At 36.7% G+C, this 14847-nt stretch overlaps 1 protein-coding gene across 1 annotated transcript; it reads right to left on the bottom strand.

The window, feature by feature from the left end:
* Positions 1-13182: 13182 nt before the first annotated feature.
* Positions 13183-13890, bottom strand: LOC119233511 (60S ribosomal protein L15-like). The gene has a single exon (XM_037495920.1). The coding sequence runs from the start codon at positions 13842-13844 to the stop codon at positions 13230-13232; it is 615 nt and encodes a 204-aa protein (XP_037351817.1). The 5' UTR covers positions 13845-13890; the 3' UTR covers positions 13183-13229.
* Between the last annotated feature and the right edge of the window lie 957 nt (positions 13891-14847).

The following is a 14847-nucleotide window of genomic DNA, read 5'->3' as shown; positions in this document are numbered from 1 at the left end:
AAAAAAACAGAGTACACATTTTTCTCAAGCGCACATGGATCATTCTCCAGGATCGATCACATACTGGGGCACAAGACAAACATCAACAGATACACCAAGATTGAAATCATACCAACCATCTTTTCTGACCACGAAGGCATCAAACTAGAAATAAATCATAAAAAGAAGGCAAGGAACTATCCTACCTCATGGAGATTAAAAGCCACACTACTGGAAGACCACTGGACTAACGAGGAGATCAAAGAAGAAATTAAAAAATTCTTTGAATTGAATGACAAGGAGGACACCAATATCCTAATGTATGGGATGCAGCAAAAGCAGTAATAAGAGGAAATATATAGCAATAGAAGCTCACATCAAAAAACAAGAAAGAACTCAAAGAAACAACCTAATCTCAAAGCTCAAAGATCTAGAAAGAAGAACAACAAAAAAACCCAAAACCAGTAGAAGAAAAGAAATAATAAAAACCAAAGCAGAAATAAATGAAATTGAAACTAAAAAAACAATCCAAAAGATCAATGAAACCAAGAGCTGGTTCTTTGAAAAAATCAATAAAATAGACAAACCCCTAGCCAGGCTCACAAAGGAAAAAAGGGAGAAAGCACAAATACACAGGATCATCAATGAAAGAGGAGAAATCACAACGGACACAGCAGAAATCAAAAGAATAATCAGTAACTACTATGAACAGTTATATGGAAACAAGTTCAACAATCTAGAGGAGATGGACAAATTCCTACAACTCTACAATCACCCAAAGCTAGATAAAGAAGAAATAGAAGACCTAAACAGACCAATTACAAGCAGTGAAATTGAAATGGTAATCAAAAACCTCCCCAAAAACAAAAGCCCAGGACCTGATGGATTTACAAATGAATTCTACTAAACATTCAGAGACGAATTAGTGCCTATCCTTCACAAACTCTTCCAAAAATTGAGAAGGAAGGGACAATACCAAACACGTTCTATGAAGCCAATATTACACTAATACCAAAACCGAATAAGGACAACACAAAAAAGGAAAACTATAGGCCAATCTCCCTAATGAACACTGATGCAAAAATCCTCAATAAAATTTTAGCTATCAGAATCCAACAATGTATCCATAAGATAATTCACCACGACCAAGTAGGATTCATTCCAGTGACACAAGGATGGTTTAACATCCGAAAATCAATCAACGTTATCCAACACATCAACAAAAAGAAATATAAAAACCATATGATAATATCAATAGATGCTGAGAAAGCTTTCGACAAAGTACAACACCCATTCATGATAAAAGCCCTTGAAATTCTTGGGATACAAGGAACATACCTCAACATCATAAAGGCCATCTATGACAAGCCAACAGCCAGTATCATTCTCAATGGTGAAAAGCTGAAAGCAATTCCATTAAGATCTGGAACAAGACAAGGATGTCCACTCTCACCACTGCTTTTCAATATAATACTGGAAGTCCTAGCCAGAGCAATAAGACAAGAGAAAGACATCCAAGGAATCCAAATAGGAAAAGAAGAAGTCAAACTATCACTATTTGAGATATGATAATATACATAGAGAACCCCAAAATCTCCACAGAAAAACTAATTCAACTCATCAGTCAGTTCAGTAAAGTGGCAGGATACAAAATCAACACGCAAAAGTCAGTAGCCTTCCTATACACAAACAATAAATCTGAAGAAAAGAAATCAAAAAAACCACCCCTTTTATTATTGAAACAAAAAAAATCAATATTTGGGAATAAATCTAACAAAAGAGGTAAAGGACCTATACAAAGAAAACTATAAAACACTGTTAAAAGAAATAGAAGAAGACACAAAGAAATGGAAAGACATCCCCTGCTCATGGATTGGAAGAATAACATTATTAAAATGGCCATCCTACCAAAAGCCATATACAGATTCAATGCTATTCCAATCAAAATCTCAATGGCATTCTTCAAAGAAATAGAACAATTATTGATGAATTCATATGGAATCACCAAAAACCCCGAATAGCCAAAGCTCTACTGAAAAAAAAAGAAGGAAATGGAGGCATCACACTCCCAGACTTCAAACTATACTACAAAGCCATAATCATCAAAACTGCATGGTATTGGAACAAGAACAGACATACATACAGACCAATGGAATCGAATAGAAAATCCAGAAATAAACCCACAGATTTATGGTCAACTAATCTTTGACAAAGGAGCAAAGACTATGCATTGGAGCAAAGAAAGTTTGTTCAATAAATGGTGCTGGGAAAACTGGGTCGCTAATGCAAAAGAATGAAGCTTGACCACTACCTCACACCATACACAAAAATCAACTCAAAATGAATTAAAGAACTAGACATAAGACCTGAAACCATAAAATACATAGAAGAAAATATAGGCGAAACACTATGGGATTTGCAGATCAAAGACATCTTTACAGACACATCACCCAAAGCAGTGATAGTGAAGAGAAAGATAAACAGCTGGGACTACATTAAATTAAAGAGCTTCTGCACAGCAAAAGAGACAATAACAAAAACAAAGAGAAACCCCACCAACTGGGAGAACATTTTTGCACCCAACACTAATGATAAAGGACTGATCACAAAAATCTGCAAAGAGCTGATGAGACTCAGCAACAACAAAGAAAATAATCCAGTCAAAAAATGGGCAGAAGAGCTAAAAAGAAACTTCTCTGAAGAGGAAATGCAAATGGCCAACAGGCATATGAAAAAATGTTCAACATCACTTGTAATCAGGGAAATGCAAATCAAAACTACCATGAGATACCATCTCACACCAGTGAGAATGGCACATATTAAAAAAACTAGCAACAACAAATGTTGGCGAGGATGTGGAGAAAAAGGAACTCTTGTGCACTGTTGGTGGGAGTACAAACTGGTCCAACCACTATGGAGAGCTGTGTGGAGATTTCTGGACCTACTAAACATAGAGCTTCCATATGATCCAGCAATTCCACTCCTAGGTATTTACCCAAAGGACACAGAAACATCAATTCCAAAGAGCACCTGCACCCCTATGTTTATAGCAGCACTGTTTATAATAGCTAAGCTTTGGAAACAACCCAAATGCCCAAAAATAGATGACTGGATGAAGAAGATGTGGTACATATATACCATGGAATATTACTCAGCATTCAAAAAAGATAAACACATGCAATTTGCAGCAACATGGATGGCACTGGAAGGGATCATGCTCAGCGAAATAAGCCAAAAAGAAAAAGAAAAATACCGGATGGTCTCACTCATAGCAGGAATCTAGAAAACTTAAATAAGGGACCAGGAAAATGAATATAAGAAAGTGAAAATCAAAATCAACAAAAAACTATGAACCAGAGACACTTTTTGGGGGGGGGGGGGGCGGGAGGGGAAGGATTGGGGTCAGAATGGGGCGTTTGCAATTGTATGGGGGAATATAAAAATAAAATTTAATATTAAAAAAAAAAAAGAAAAGAAAAGAAATCCTTTACCAACTTAGAAATACTTTCCACCGATGTAGAAATTTTTAAAAACTAAACATTGAGTCAGACTGTGATGTCTATCTTAGATATTCCACTAAAGAGATTGTAAAGACAGGGAGGTATTTCACTTATTTTATATAGCCAGACAGAGAATATCAGTTACATATGTGTTAAATATCTTTATCCAAAGTAAATATAAAACTTCTTGTATTTTTGCAATAAGAAGCTAGAACTTGAGCACAACACTAGATTAAAGTCCCAGAGAGATAGAAAGACAGGATTCCACCTTGCATTCTGTTCAAAAGAACAACAGATCCTTCACTTACAGTCCTCAGAAGGAACCAATCCTCCTGACCCTTGTCATTAGACTTCTAGGCCCCATAATTGGGAGACAATACAATTCTTTAAGACACTCAGTTTATAATGAGTCAGGGGGCTCACACTGCCATATGTGCAGAATGGCAATTTTATTTCACCAGCATTTTGAAGAAGACAGTTGATTTTTGAGTTGACTGACAAGAAAATTGGAGTTAAATGTCAAATCCTTGCCACAGAAGAAGGAGTTTTTATCAATTTCTGGAAAGTGGGTTCAAGAAGAGAGGATTTCAATTTTATTGACTAAGAGATGTTCTACAGAGGAATATAGAAGTGGCTAGAGTCCATTGGATAGTTACAAATTGACCCATATGAGAAGAGATCTTTTGCAAATGACTGGATCTTCCTGGTGAATGTATCCCTTGCTTCAAAATATCCTCTGGGTGGTTTTTCACTCCATGTTAAAGTCTCATGATTCTGAGAATGAAGATTAAGGTCAATTCCTTCTATGCATGCGGCCTGTATGTCTCATAACAGTTCGTGATGCCCTGTTGTTTTTGTGAAAACTGAAAACAAGCTCAAAAGATAGCTACATATGTCCTACTGTTTCTGCTCACAGCTAATTGGCCACAGCTTCAAGTTTGTGACACTTTGTTATGCAGTTTTACCAAACAAATGTATGTATTCATCTCCAACCAGTACTTTTTATCTTTGGTATTAATTGGTATGAAAATACTGCTAGCTTTCTATTTGAAGGTATTGTTTGTAAGTAAATGTCAAGTAATATTTTCTAGAGTTACTGTTGGTTGAGGAAGAGGTGGATTTTTATTCTTCCAAATATAACTACGAATATCACATTTTCTTCTTTCTATAATTAGATGCATCTGCACTTTCACAAATGGGAACTTTACCTTTAGAAACAAAATCAAAGTTTGCAATTAGAAACACACATCAGCTTCAAAGTATACTTTTTCACCATTTAGTAGTTGTCATTCCAACTTCAGGGATAGAATCTGTAAGAAAGATTGGAGAACTTTGTCTGGTTTTGCCCTGGAGACTTTATATATATGAGGGTTAAATTTGATGTTCACCTGGTGGACCTTCTATTCTGATAGGTGGTTTCTATTGGTAGTAGAAGTGATACTGTTCTCTGGAAAAGGCCTCTCATTGAAGAATAGCCCCACAGTAGCTTCCAGGAGGAAAAGGAAAGAACTAAAGACACAGAAGTTTCACTGGTCCTATAATAATGTTATAAACAATGATCATTAGAACTCCTCTCAGCTCTTGTGATGAGGGAATTCCTTGAATATTTATTTAAATTTTCTGTTTTCTGGAATCCCCTTGTCTACTGTTTTATGTGACCCTGTTTCTCACCTCAAGCTTCTTCCTCTTCCATATTATCCATGTCTTTTAAGGACTAAATACTTCTTATATTACCTGCAATGTTTGCTTCTTGCATCTTGATTATGCAACTTTGACAAAATCTAAACATTTTTTATGCTTATGGAAAATTTTTTCATTTATAATTTAGTCTAAAGATTTTTCAGACAGCCTAATTTCTCTCAAAAACTTGGTCACCTTCAATAGTAAAGCTGTTTCCCTTCAAATTATGACCGGAAATATACCTAAAGTTCTATCTTACATATAATTTTTAAGTTCTTTATGTCTTTGGCTCCTCAACCAATGCATTTCTCTCTTACTTTCATGGAAACTACCTTGAAATTATCGGGGCAACAGTTTTTGTTGGATTTTGTTATTTCTTGTATTTTGCTCAGATTTATTTCATGTATTTTGTTCAGATTTTGCTCACATTTCTATTGGCATCAAGAATCAGATTCTTTTTAAATCTTAAGACTTTCAGTCTTTGAGCTTCCTACTTTACACAAATGCTATTTATTGAAACTAATTCTTACCTGAGTAACTATCATGTAATGTCCAACAAAATGCAGCAGATAACAGTATACCCAACCAATATTAAACATGGAAGATTTTATGGATTAGGTCTGGGAATGGCGTAAGACAGTAATTCTTTTTTTTTTAATAAATTTTATTTTTATATTCCCCATATAATTGCAAACCCCTTATTTTGACCCCAATCCCTCCACTCCCCACTCCCCACTCCCCATAGAGTGTCTCTGGTTCATAGTTTTTTGTTGATTTTGATTTTCACTTTCTTATAGTTATTCATTTTCCTGGTCCCTTATTTAAGTGTTCTAGATTCCTGCTATGAGTGAGACCATCTGGTATTTTTCTTTTTCTTTCTGGCTTATTTTGCTGAGCATGATCCCTTCCAGCGCCATCTATGTTGCGGCAAATTGCATGTGTTTATCTTTTTTGAATGCTGAGTAATATTCCATGGTGTATATGTACCACATCTTCTTGATCCAGTCATCTATTTTTGGGAATTTGGGTTGTTTCCAAAGCTTAGCTATTGTAAACAGTGCTGCTATAAACATAGGGGTGCAGGTGCTCTTTGGAATTGATGTTTCTGTGTCTTTTGGGTGGAATTGCTGGATCATATGGAAGCTCTATGTTTAGTAGGTCCAGAAATCTCCACACAGCTCTCCATAGTGGTTGGACCAGTTTGCACTCCCACCAACAGTGCAGGAAAGTTCCTTTTTTTTCCACATCCTCGCCAACATTTGTTGTTGCTAGTTTTTTTAATATGTGCCATTCTCACTGGTGTAGGATGGTATCCCAGGGTAGTTTTGATCTGCATTTCCCTGATTACAAGTGATGTTGAACATTTTTTCATATGCCTGTTGGCCATTTGCATTTCCTCTTCAGAGAAGTTTCTTTTTAGCTCTTCTGCCCATTTTTTGACTGGATTATTTTCTTTGTTTGTGTTGAGTCTCATAAGCTCTTTGCAGATTTTTGTGATCAATCCTTTATCATTAGTGTTGTGTGCAAAAATGTTCTCCCAGTCGGTGGGGTTTCTCTTTGTTTTTGTTATTGTCTCTTTTGCTGTGCAGAAGTTATTTAATTTGATGTAGCCCCAGCTGTTTATCTTTGCTTTCACTATCACTGCTTTGGGTGATGTGTCTGTAAAGATGTCTTTGATGTGGATATCACGTGTATTTCGCCTATATTTCCTTCTATGTATTTTATTGTTTCAGGTCTTATGTCTAGTTCTTTAATTCATTTTGAGTTGATTTTTGTTTATGGTGTGAGGTAGTGGTCAAGCTTCATTCTTTTGCATGTAGCGACCCAGTTTTCCCAGCACCATTTATTGAACAAACTTTCTTTGCTCCAATGAATATTCTTTGCTCCTTTGTCAAAGATTAGTTGACCATAAATCTGTGGGTTTATTTCTGGATTTTCTATTTGATTCCATTGGTCTTTGTGTCTGTTCTTGTTCCAATACCATGCAGTTCTGATGATTATGGCTTTGTAGTATAGTTTGAAGTCTGGGAGTGTGATGCCTCCATTCCCTTCTTTTTTTTTTCAGGAGAGCTTTGGCTATTCTGGGTTTTTGGTGATTCCATATGAATTTCATCAATAATTGTTCTATTTCTTTGAAGAATGACATTGAAATTTTTATTGGAATAGCATTGAATCTGTATATTGCTTTTGGTAGGATGGCCATTTTAATAATGGTTATTCTTCCAATCCATGAGCAGGGGATATCTTTCCATTTCTTTGTTTCTTCTTCTATTTCTTTTAACAGTGTTTTATAGTTTTCTTTGTATGTGTCCTTTACCTCTTTTGTTAGATTTATTCCCAAGTATTTGATTTTTTTTGTTTCGATAATAAAAGGGATTTTTTTTTATTTCTTCTTCTTCAGATTTATTGTTTGTGTATAGGAAGGCTACTGACTTTTGCGTGTTGATTTTGTATCCTGCCACTTTACTGAACTGATTGATGAGTTGAATTGGTTTTTCTGTGGAGTTCTTGGGTTTCTCTCTGTATATTATCATATCGTCTGCAAATAGTGATAGTTTGACTTCTTTTTTTCCTATTTGGATTCCTTGTTTGTCTTTCTCTTGTCTTATTGCTCTGGCTAGGACTTCCAGTATTATATTGAAAAGCAGTGGTGAGAGTGGACATCCTTGTCTTGTTCCAGATCTTAATGGAAATGCTTTCAGCTTTTCACCATTGAGAATGATACTGGCTGTTGGCTTGTCATAGATGGCCTTTATGATGTTGAGGTATGTTCCTTGTATCCCAAGAATTTCAAGGGCTTTTATCATGAATGGGTGTTTCACTTTGTCGAAAGCTTTCTCAGCATCTATTGATATTATCATATTGTTTTTATATTTCTTTTTGTTGATGTGTTGGATAACGTTGATTGATTTTCGGATGTTGAACCATCCTTGTGTCACTGGAATGAATCCTACTTGGTCGTGGTGAATTATCTTATGGATACATTGTTGGATTCTGATAGCTAAAATTTTATTGAGGATTTTTGCATCAGTGTTCATTAGGGAGATTGGCCTGTAGTTTTCCTTTTTTGTGTTGTCCTTGTTCGGTTTTGGTATTAGTGTAATGTTGGCTTCATAGAACGTGTTTCGTATTGTCCCTTCCTTCTCAATTTTTTGGAAGAGTTTGTGAATGACAGGCACTAATTCGTCTTTGAATGTTTGGTAGAATTCATTTGTAAATCCATCAGGTCCTGGGCTTTTGTTTTTGGGGAGGTTTTTGATTACCATTTCAATTTTTCGCTGCTTGTAATTGGTCTGTTTAGATGTTCTATTTCTTCTTTATCTAGCTTTGGGTGATTGTAGAGTTGTAGGAATTTGTCCATCTCCTCTAGATTGTTGAACTTGTTTCCATATAACCGTTCATAGTAGTTACTGATTATTCTTTTGATTTCTGCTGTGTCCGTTGTGATTTCTCCTCTTTCATTTATGATCCTGTTTATTTGTGCTTTCTCCCTTTTTTCCTTTGTGAGCCTGGCTAGGGGTTTAAGACAGTAATTCTTTAGCCTTGGCAGATCTCAGTCATATGGCTACACCTAACTTCACGGAGACTCAGAAATGGTGTTCAGTCGTGTGCATAAGAGGAACTGGGTGTTGGCTTTTGTGGACAGTCAAGATTCCCTGTCACATGTACTAAATGGCACTTACATTCTTCATATTTGAAAGTTGATCAAAACATTTCCTGAATATCATATCTGACATCTGCATTGGCCCTTTCCTTTGTGTTGTCCACTTTAGTTGCTATTTATTTTGTTTTATATAATCCTTCCTGAATGTTCCCATCACTGTCAGTGTTTTCCTGACTCCCCAGGGGTCTTCAGAAATACATAATGAATAAACCTTTCTTCACATGTTAAGAAAATGTAGCTAAACAGATCATTTCAAAATATAGAGTGCTCATGAATTTTTTTCTCTCAATTTTCTCAACAGAAAGAATGAAAGAGGGGCTCCAATTTGGTCTTCATGTTTTGACTGCCTTTTGCTGCTGGGCGGGTATTTAGCATCAGCATGTTGGACACACTTCTGTATCAGGTGTCCATTTTTTTTTTTTAAATAGAGGCATGTTTTATTTATTTATTTGTTTGTTTGTTTGTTTTTGTTTATACATGCACTGGGTACAGTCAGAAGCACGGGGGGTGAGAGAATTCACCAGAGCCAGAGCGGGGAGCAGAGCAGGCAGAAGGACCGAAGTACACTGCTGAGGGGAGCAGCGGGCGGCAGGAGAGGTCTGCGCGCCATGTGGGACCCTCCTCCGGTGGCCAGGGAGCAGCTGGGGATCAAACCAGCGCCTCCGAGGCCACGGGCAGCTTCGCAACCCAGTGCTCAACCGCTGCGCCACCGGGGAGGCCCCCAATTTTTTTTTTTTAGTAAACTGTTTATATTGCATCCAGATGTTATTATAAATCATGCATTTAATGTTTCTTATGGACCCACTAATTTAAAATACTTTTAAAGGTAATTCAGTATTTCAGTTCATACATTTAATGAATAAAATGTGCCTACAAAACATTTTTGTAAGGTAAACATTTTTTTAGGATAATCTATGAGATAGATTTTTAAATGTTCAGTTTCCTCATTGTTTAATGCAACATTTAAATACATTTTTCACATTAAGCATATTACTGGACTGAATACAGGTTAAAAAGCAGATAACATTCTTCATAAATCTGAACTTTTTCCACATTTGAAAGAAAGCAAAATGGATGTCAATAAACTGATAAATCATGAATGTCTTAAGCCTTGCTAATTATTGCATACTTTAAAGAATACAAAACCAAGAACCTGGGTGCCAAGTTAACATTGTCAATTTATCCTAGCTGAAGTTCATGGAGATGTTATTTTACAAAAATATATTTCAATCTTTAAACAGACAAAAAACCTCTGGGGGAGACAAGGTTGGAAAGCAATAAAATGCCAGAAACTGAATAGCAGTAATATTTCATATTCTTTGATTCAAATAATCAGATAACTTCCAATGATTACCATCAAAACCAAAAATGATATCCATACAACTTTAATTTGATGACTTTTCTGTCAAATTAGGCATTAAAGCATTTTGTTTTGCCTTTTCCCTTTCAGATTCCATATTTAAAGTACCCTCTTCTACCATGCTTGACTGAATGATCCACGGAGTGTCAAAGCTTTTCTACTGACCTTTGGGCTAATTATGCTCATGAGTATGCCTCCAGAAATGTCAGGAACATCTGCGTTTGCCAGATGAGCAGGAACAAACACAAATAAACAGTGTAGCCCACACTGAAATTTCCAGACACATTTTCTGGGCACAAATCCCTGCAAGAGGTAGGACTTCTCCCACCCACATCCCCACACAAGTGTACTTCTGATCTCTTAACGGAGGATCCAGCAGAAGTCTTGCTTGAAACTGATCAATGTCCCTCACTAGCGGTCAAATACTTGATATGCACCAGTATATTCAGAATTTTATTCTTAACAGTATACTACAGTATACTTTCTACTATGCTATTTTTATTCTATAGCCATAGTTCCATATGCTCTCTTGAGGAAGTTTAACATGTAAGCTAAATAGATGAAAAACCATTATGTAGAAAGGAAAATTTTCTTTTCTTTTTCTTTTTCCATTACATTTTTTTTTAGCAGCACTTATTACTTTCCTTTATTTTTGCCTATGTTTTTGTTATAAACAAAGATAAAGGAAATTATGTTTTCTGGAGTTTCTGTAGAAAGATTGGACTAAAACAAGTTTCCAAAGTGTCTATGACTTAGCTACTTTTCCCCATCATCACCTGAGATAGTTCAGTGGTCCATTTTCCAGATAGGTAAGCACTGCTTATTTGTGAATTAGGAAATATTAGAAATGTAAAACATTATATCTATTAAAATTGTATAATAAGCATTCCTTTATTCTTAAAATATACTAAATACCATCTAATACATGACTGATGATTTAAGCCTATCCTCTTAATGATCATGTTACATATTTCAGAACAATTATTAAACTGTACAGACAGTATCATCAACCACAGTCTACTGATGAGGTCACAAGTTCCCCGAAAGAAAAATCATCCAGTGGTACATGTAAATGCTCATCCTTAGGCCATAACACCTCATCAGGTGACTCTCACCTCATTCCTGTGGTAATAAATAGTAAGCCATTTATATAATGGTTTAATTTCTTACAGTACTTAAAAAAAAAAACTTACTGCAAAGTTCTTTTCCTTTTTTATATCTTCTCCACAGTCACTTTTTGCTTTCCCACTGGAAAAACAGCCTATTTGTATTTTTAATAATATCTATTCTCATCTTCGTATAATTTATTGAACAAATAGGTGTCCTCTAAAATAAAATTAGATGCTAAGTGAAACCAAAAAAGATTTTTCTACAATTAAATTGTCTGAGTTTAATGTGTGGATTATGTGTTATCAGGTGTGGTTGTCCATATCCTTTTGGTGCATGCCTACTTTTTCTTTGTGCCATGATGAGGTTACAAGGCAGGTGTTTTCAGTACAGGAAATGTATTAATGACAAACACTAAATGAGCTGTGTTGCCACATCTGGCTCTAAAATAATTTAAAATAGTTCTCTGCCAAATCTTCAGTTTTTTCCTTCCATGAGTACATTCCACGATTCATCATGAAAAACAATAGTTTTTTAAGTGTCTGAAATGTTGTTGTAAAATTCTTCTTAGCACACACTGAGATACAAATGAAGTTAAAGGATGCTCTCACAGCTCCTTTTGGGGGCCCTCCAAATGTTCCCTCATTAACTTCTACATTAATCTACCTTGAAATCAAAAACTACATTTCTTTGACTTGAAAAGAGGATAGAATGTGTTTTATTTTTAATTTTTTTTTTAAATAGAGGCATGTTTTATTTATTTATTTGTTTGTTTGTTTGTTTGTTTTGTTTATAAATGCACTGGGTACAGTCAGAAGCGTGGGAGGATGAGAGAATTCACCAGAGCCAGAGTGGGGAGCAGAGCAGGCAGAGGGACCGAAGTACACTGCTGAGGGGAGCAGCGGGAGGCAGGAGAGGTCTGCGCGCCATGTGGGACCCTCCTCCGGTGCCCAGGAGCATCCGGGGATCGAACCGGCGCCGCAAAGGCTGTGGGCAGCTTCGCAACCCAGCGCTCAACCGCTGCGCCACCGGGGAGGCCCAAGAATGTGTTTTATTTTTTTTCCCCTCCCCAGGATGTGTTTTCTAATGTTCTTCTTTAAATGGGAGGGTTTTGTTTTCTGAAACTAGCTGTTTGTAAGTTAAGGTAGCAATTAACAAAATAGTATAGTAGATTTATATGAAAGGTGTTTTAACTTTTTAAAAGTCTGCTCTACAAAATAACTAGTTAAGTTTTTCACTTTTTAATTTGATCTTGAAGATCAAATTCAAGGCATTCACTTATAAAATTTAGCAAATGTTAGTTGTCATGGTGAAGTTTGTTTGCATCATATGAACTTTTTCTCCCTCATAATTAAGTGGAAGAAAGTATTGTTAATACTTTATTGAGTAATGGTCTAGAAATTTTTTAGTGTAACAGGGTGGTCCCCAGGGAAAGGAGAGCTTCCAGGTTCCCTGCCCCGCCCAAGAAAGGATGGAGTTGAGCAGGGAGGAGGAAAAGCTAGAAGACACTAAGAGAGGACTGTGAGAAGGGAGGAAAGAGCAAGTCGAAGACCTGCAGCAGAGTGACATGTGAAGAAGCTGTGCTTGCCTCTTGTCCTTGGACTTTTACCAGATACTTGGGGGACATGAAAAGAGACACTTGAAACAGATGTGGGTGAGAGACCCATGGGAAAGTTAAACAATAGCAGCCTTTATCTTGATTTTGATTCTGCTCTTTTCCCTTCAGATTTGTCTGACCCCTTTTGGCCCTTTCCACTGTGTCCCCACCAGAAGGTGCCTTAGAGTTATGGCAAGCTTTTGGGCCTCTGCACTTGTGCTTTAGGCCAACTCTGTTTTGCTGGACATTTACCTATGAGGGGATGGGTAACTTTGTTTTTTTTTTTTTTTTTTTAACTGTCCTAAATTGTTTATTAGGTAAGAATTTTACAAACATTACTTATTAGCGGTAACGGTGGAGCTGGAGAGTATTGCGCCTTTTCCAAGCTGCACGGCGAGAACCACCAATAGTGTGGTGGAACTTGTGGCCCTTTCCAAGACCACGGCTCTTGCGGCCTGCAGATGTTAGCCCCCGCATCTCCCTGTGCTTGTGGACTGGTTTAGTGATCCATTGGGTGTCAGGGTTTCTTCTGATAGCTTTATGGAATGGATCAATGAGGATAACCTCAAAAAATTTGTACGTGGAATCTTCACCAACCCAGTAAGAATTCAGGACTCTCAGAGCTCCACAGTGGCGTCCAGCTCGCTCTTCAGCAACAGATTGAAGGCTTCTAGCAAACTTCAGCTGATTTACACCATGGTGGACAGGCTTGCCATAGGTTGCACCCTTTGGAACTGGACGTTTGCGGCCACCACGGCGCACACGAATCCGATATATGACATAACCTTGCTTGGCTTTGTATCCCAGTCTTCTCGCTTTATCCGGCCGGGTGGGGCGGGGTGCCCTGTGGAGGGCCGACAGCTGGCGATATTGCCAGCAGCGCACCCTGAGAAGAAAGCGCATCACATCGGACTGCTTCTTCCTCCATAGTTCCTGGATGTATTTGTAAGCGCCCATTTTGGCTTACCTTTGCGGAAAAAAAACTGATGGCTGCCGCCAGATGGAAAGGGGGATGGGTAACTTTGGATGCTTGATTTGAAAAGCATATTCTTTCCCTTCTCTTTATTGTGCACTAAATTGTATTAAATTTTTTTCTTTTGAAGTTCTTATATAATAGAGTACATTCTGTCTTGAGGTGCAGGATGGCAGAACCCATTTAAACCAGCAGGTATGGGCTGCCTGGGTTGTACCTCACCTGCCCTGTAACAGTAGCACACAAGTGGTCCAATAATATTTAATAATAAACTATTACTTAATTCATATTATGATTCACTTCTTTAAATATTAGAAATTTATTTCAAAAGCTAGAGTAATCCTAAAAAACTAGTTGAAATATTATATTGAAAACTTTAGTTCATTCATTTTTTGATATTTTCTATTTTATTTCTCCTCATAGCTTTTATTATGTCTAATAGTATGCATAAGCTATACGCATATCAAATAGTCTACGGAAAGATTATTTCCCATATTTCCCTATGGACAGGTTAATTATGCTTGTATGTTTAGGACACTGAAAGATTTTTATTTCCTGTTTTAAAATACGAATATGATATGAGAAATGTCCCAGTTCAGTATTCTAAAATACAGCTTATATTTTAATAAGACTGATGTTTCTTTGTTTTGTCTTTTTTTTTTAAAAATCTTGATGTGTTAGGAGAACTAAGCTATGGGTATCACTACCTTTTGGAAGAGGTAAAATGTTTACCTCCCTGGCTATTGCACACATAATAAATACATATTTTGTTTATATTGCAGTTCTTTGTGAAGGATTACATGATTTCTATCACAGACTTCTACTGGGACTGGGCATTACAACAGACTCATGGTTTCTCTTTGTTCTGTAAATTAAACACGGGGATAGAAGATTGCCCCCTGGTGGACGGTTCTGATATCTCCGCCTCTAATGTACTTGAGCTAACTCTTTGGGAGACACATTTTTCATATATATATATATATATAT

The sequence above is a fragment of the Talpa occidentalis genome, unplaced genomic scaffold (genome assembly GCF_014898055.3).
Source record: "Talpa occidentalis isolate TD23 unplaced genomic scaffold, MPIMG_talOcc4v2.1 talOcc4.8, whole genome shotgun sequence".
Taxonomy (NCBI): Eukaryota; Metazoa; Chordata; class Mammalia; order Eulipotyphla; family Talpidae; genus Talpa; species Talpa occidentalis.
The sequence above is the reverse complement of the archived record's forward strand: the minus strand, read 5'-3'. Positions and strand labels throughout refer to the sequence as shown.

What these genes read in the sequence shown, in the direction of transcription:
- LOC119233511 (XM_037495920.1), bottom strand. Translation starts at nt 13,844, where the DNA reads ATGGGCGCTTACAAATACATCCAGGAACTATGGAGGAAGAAGCAGTCC.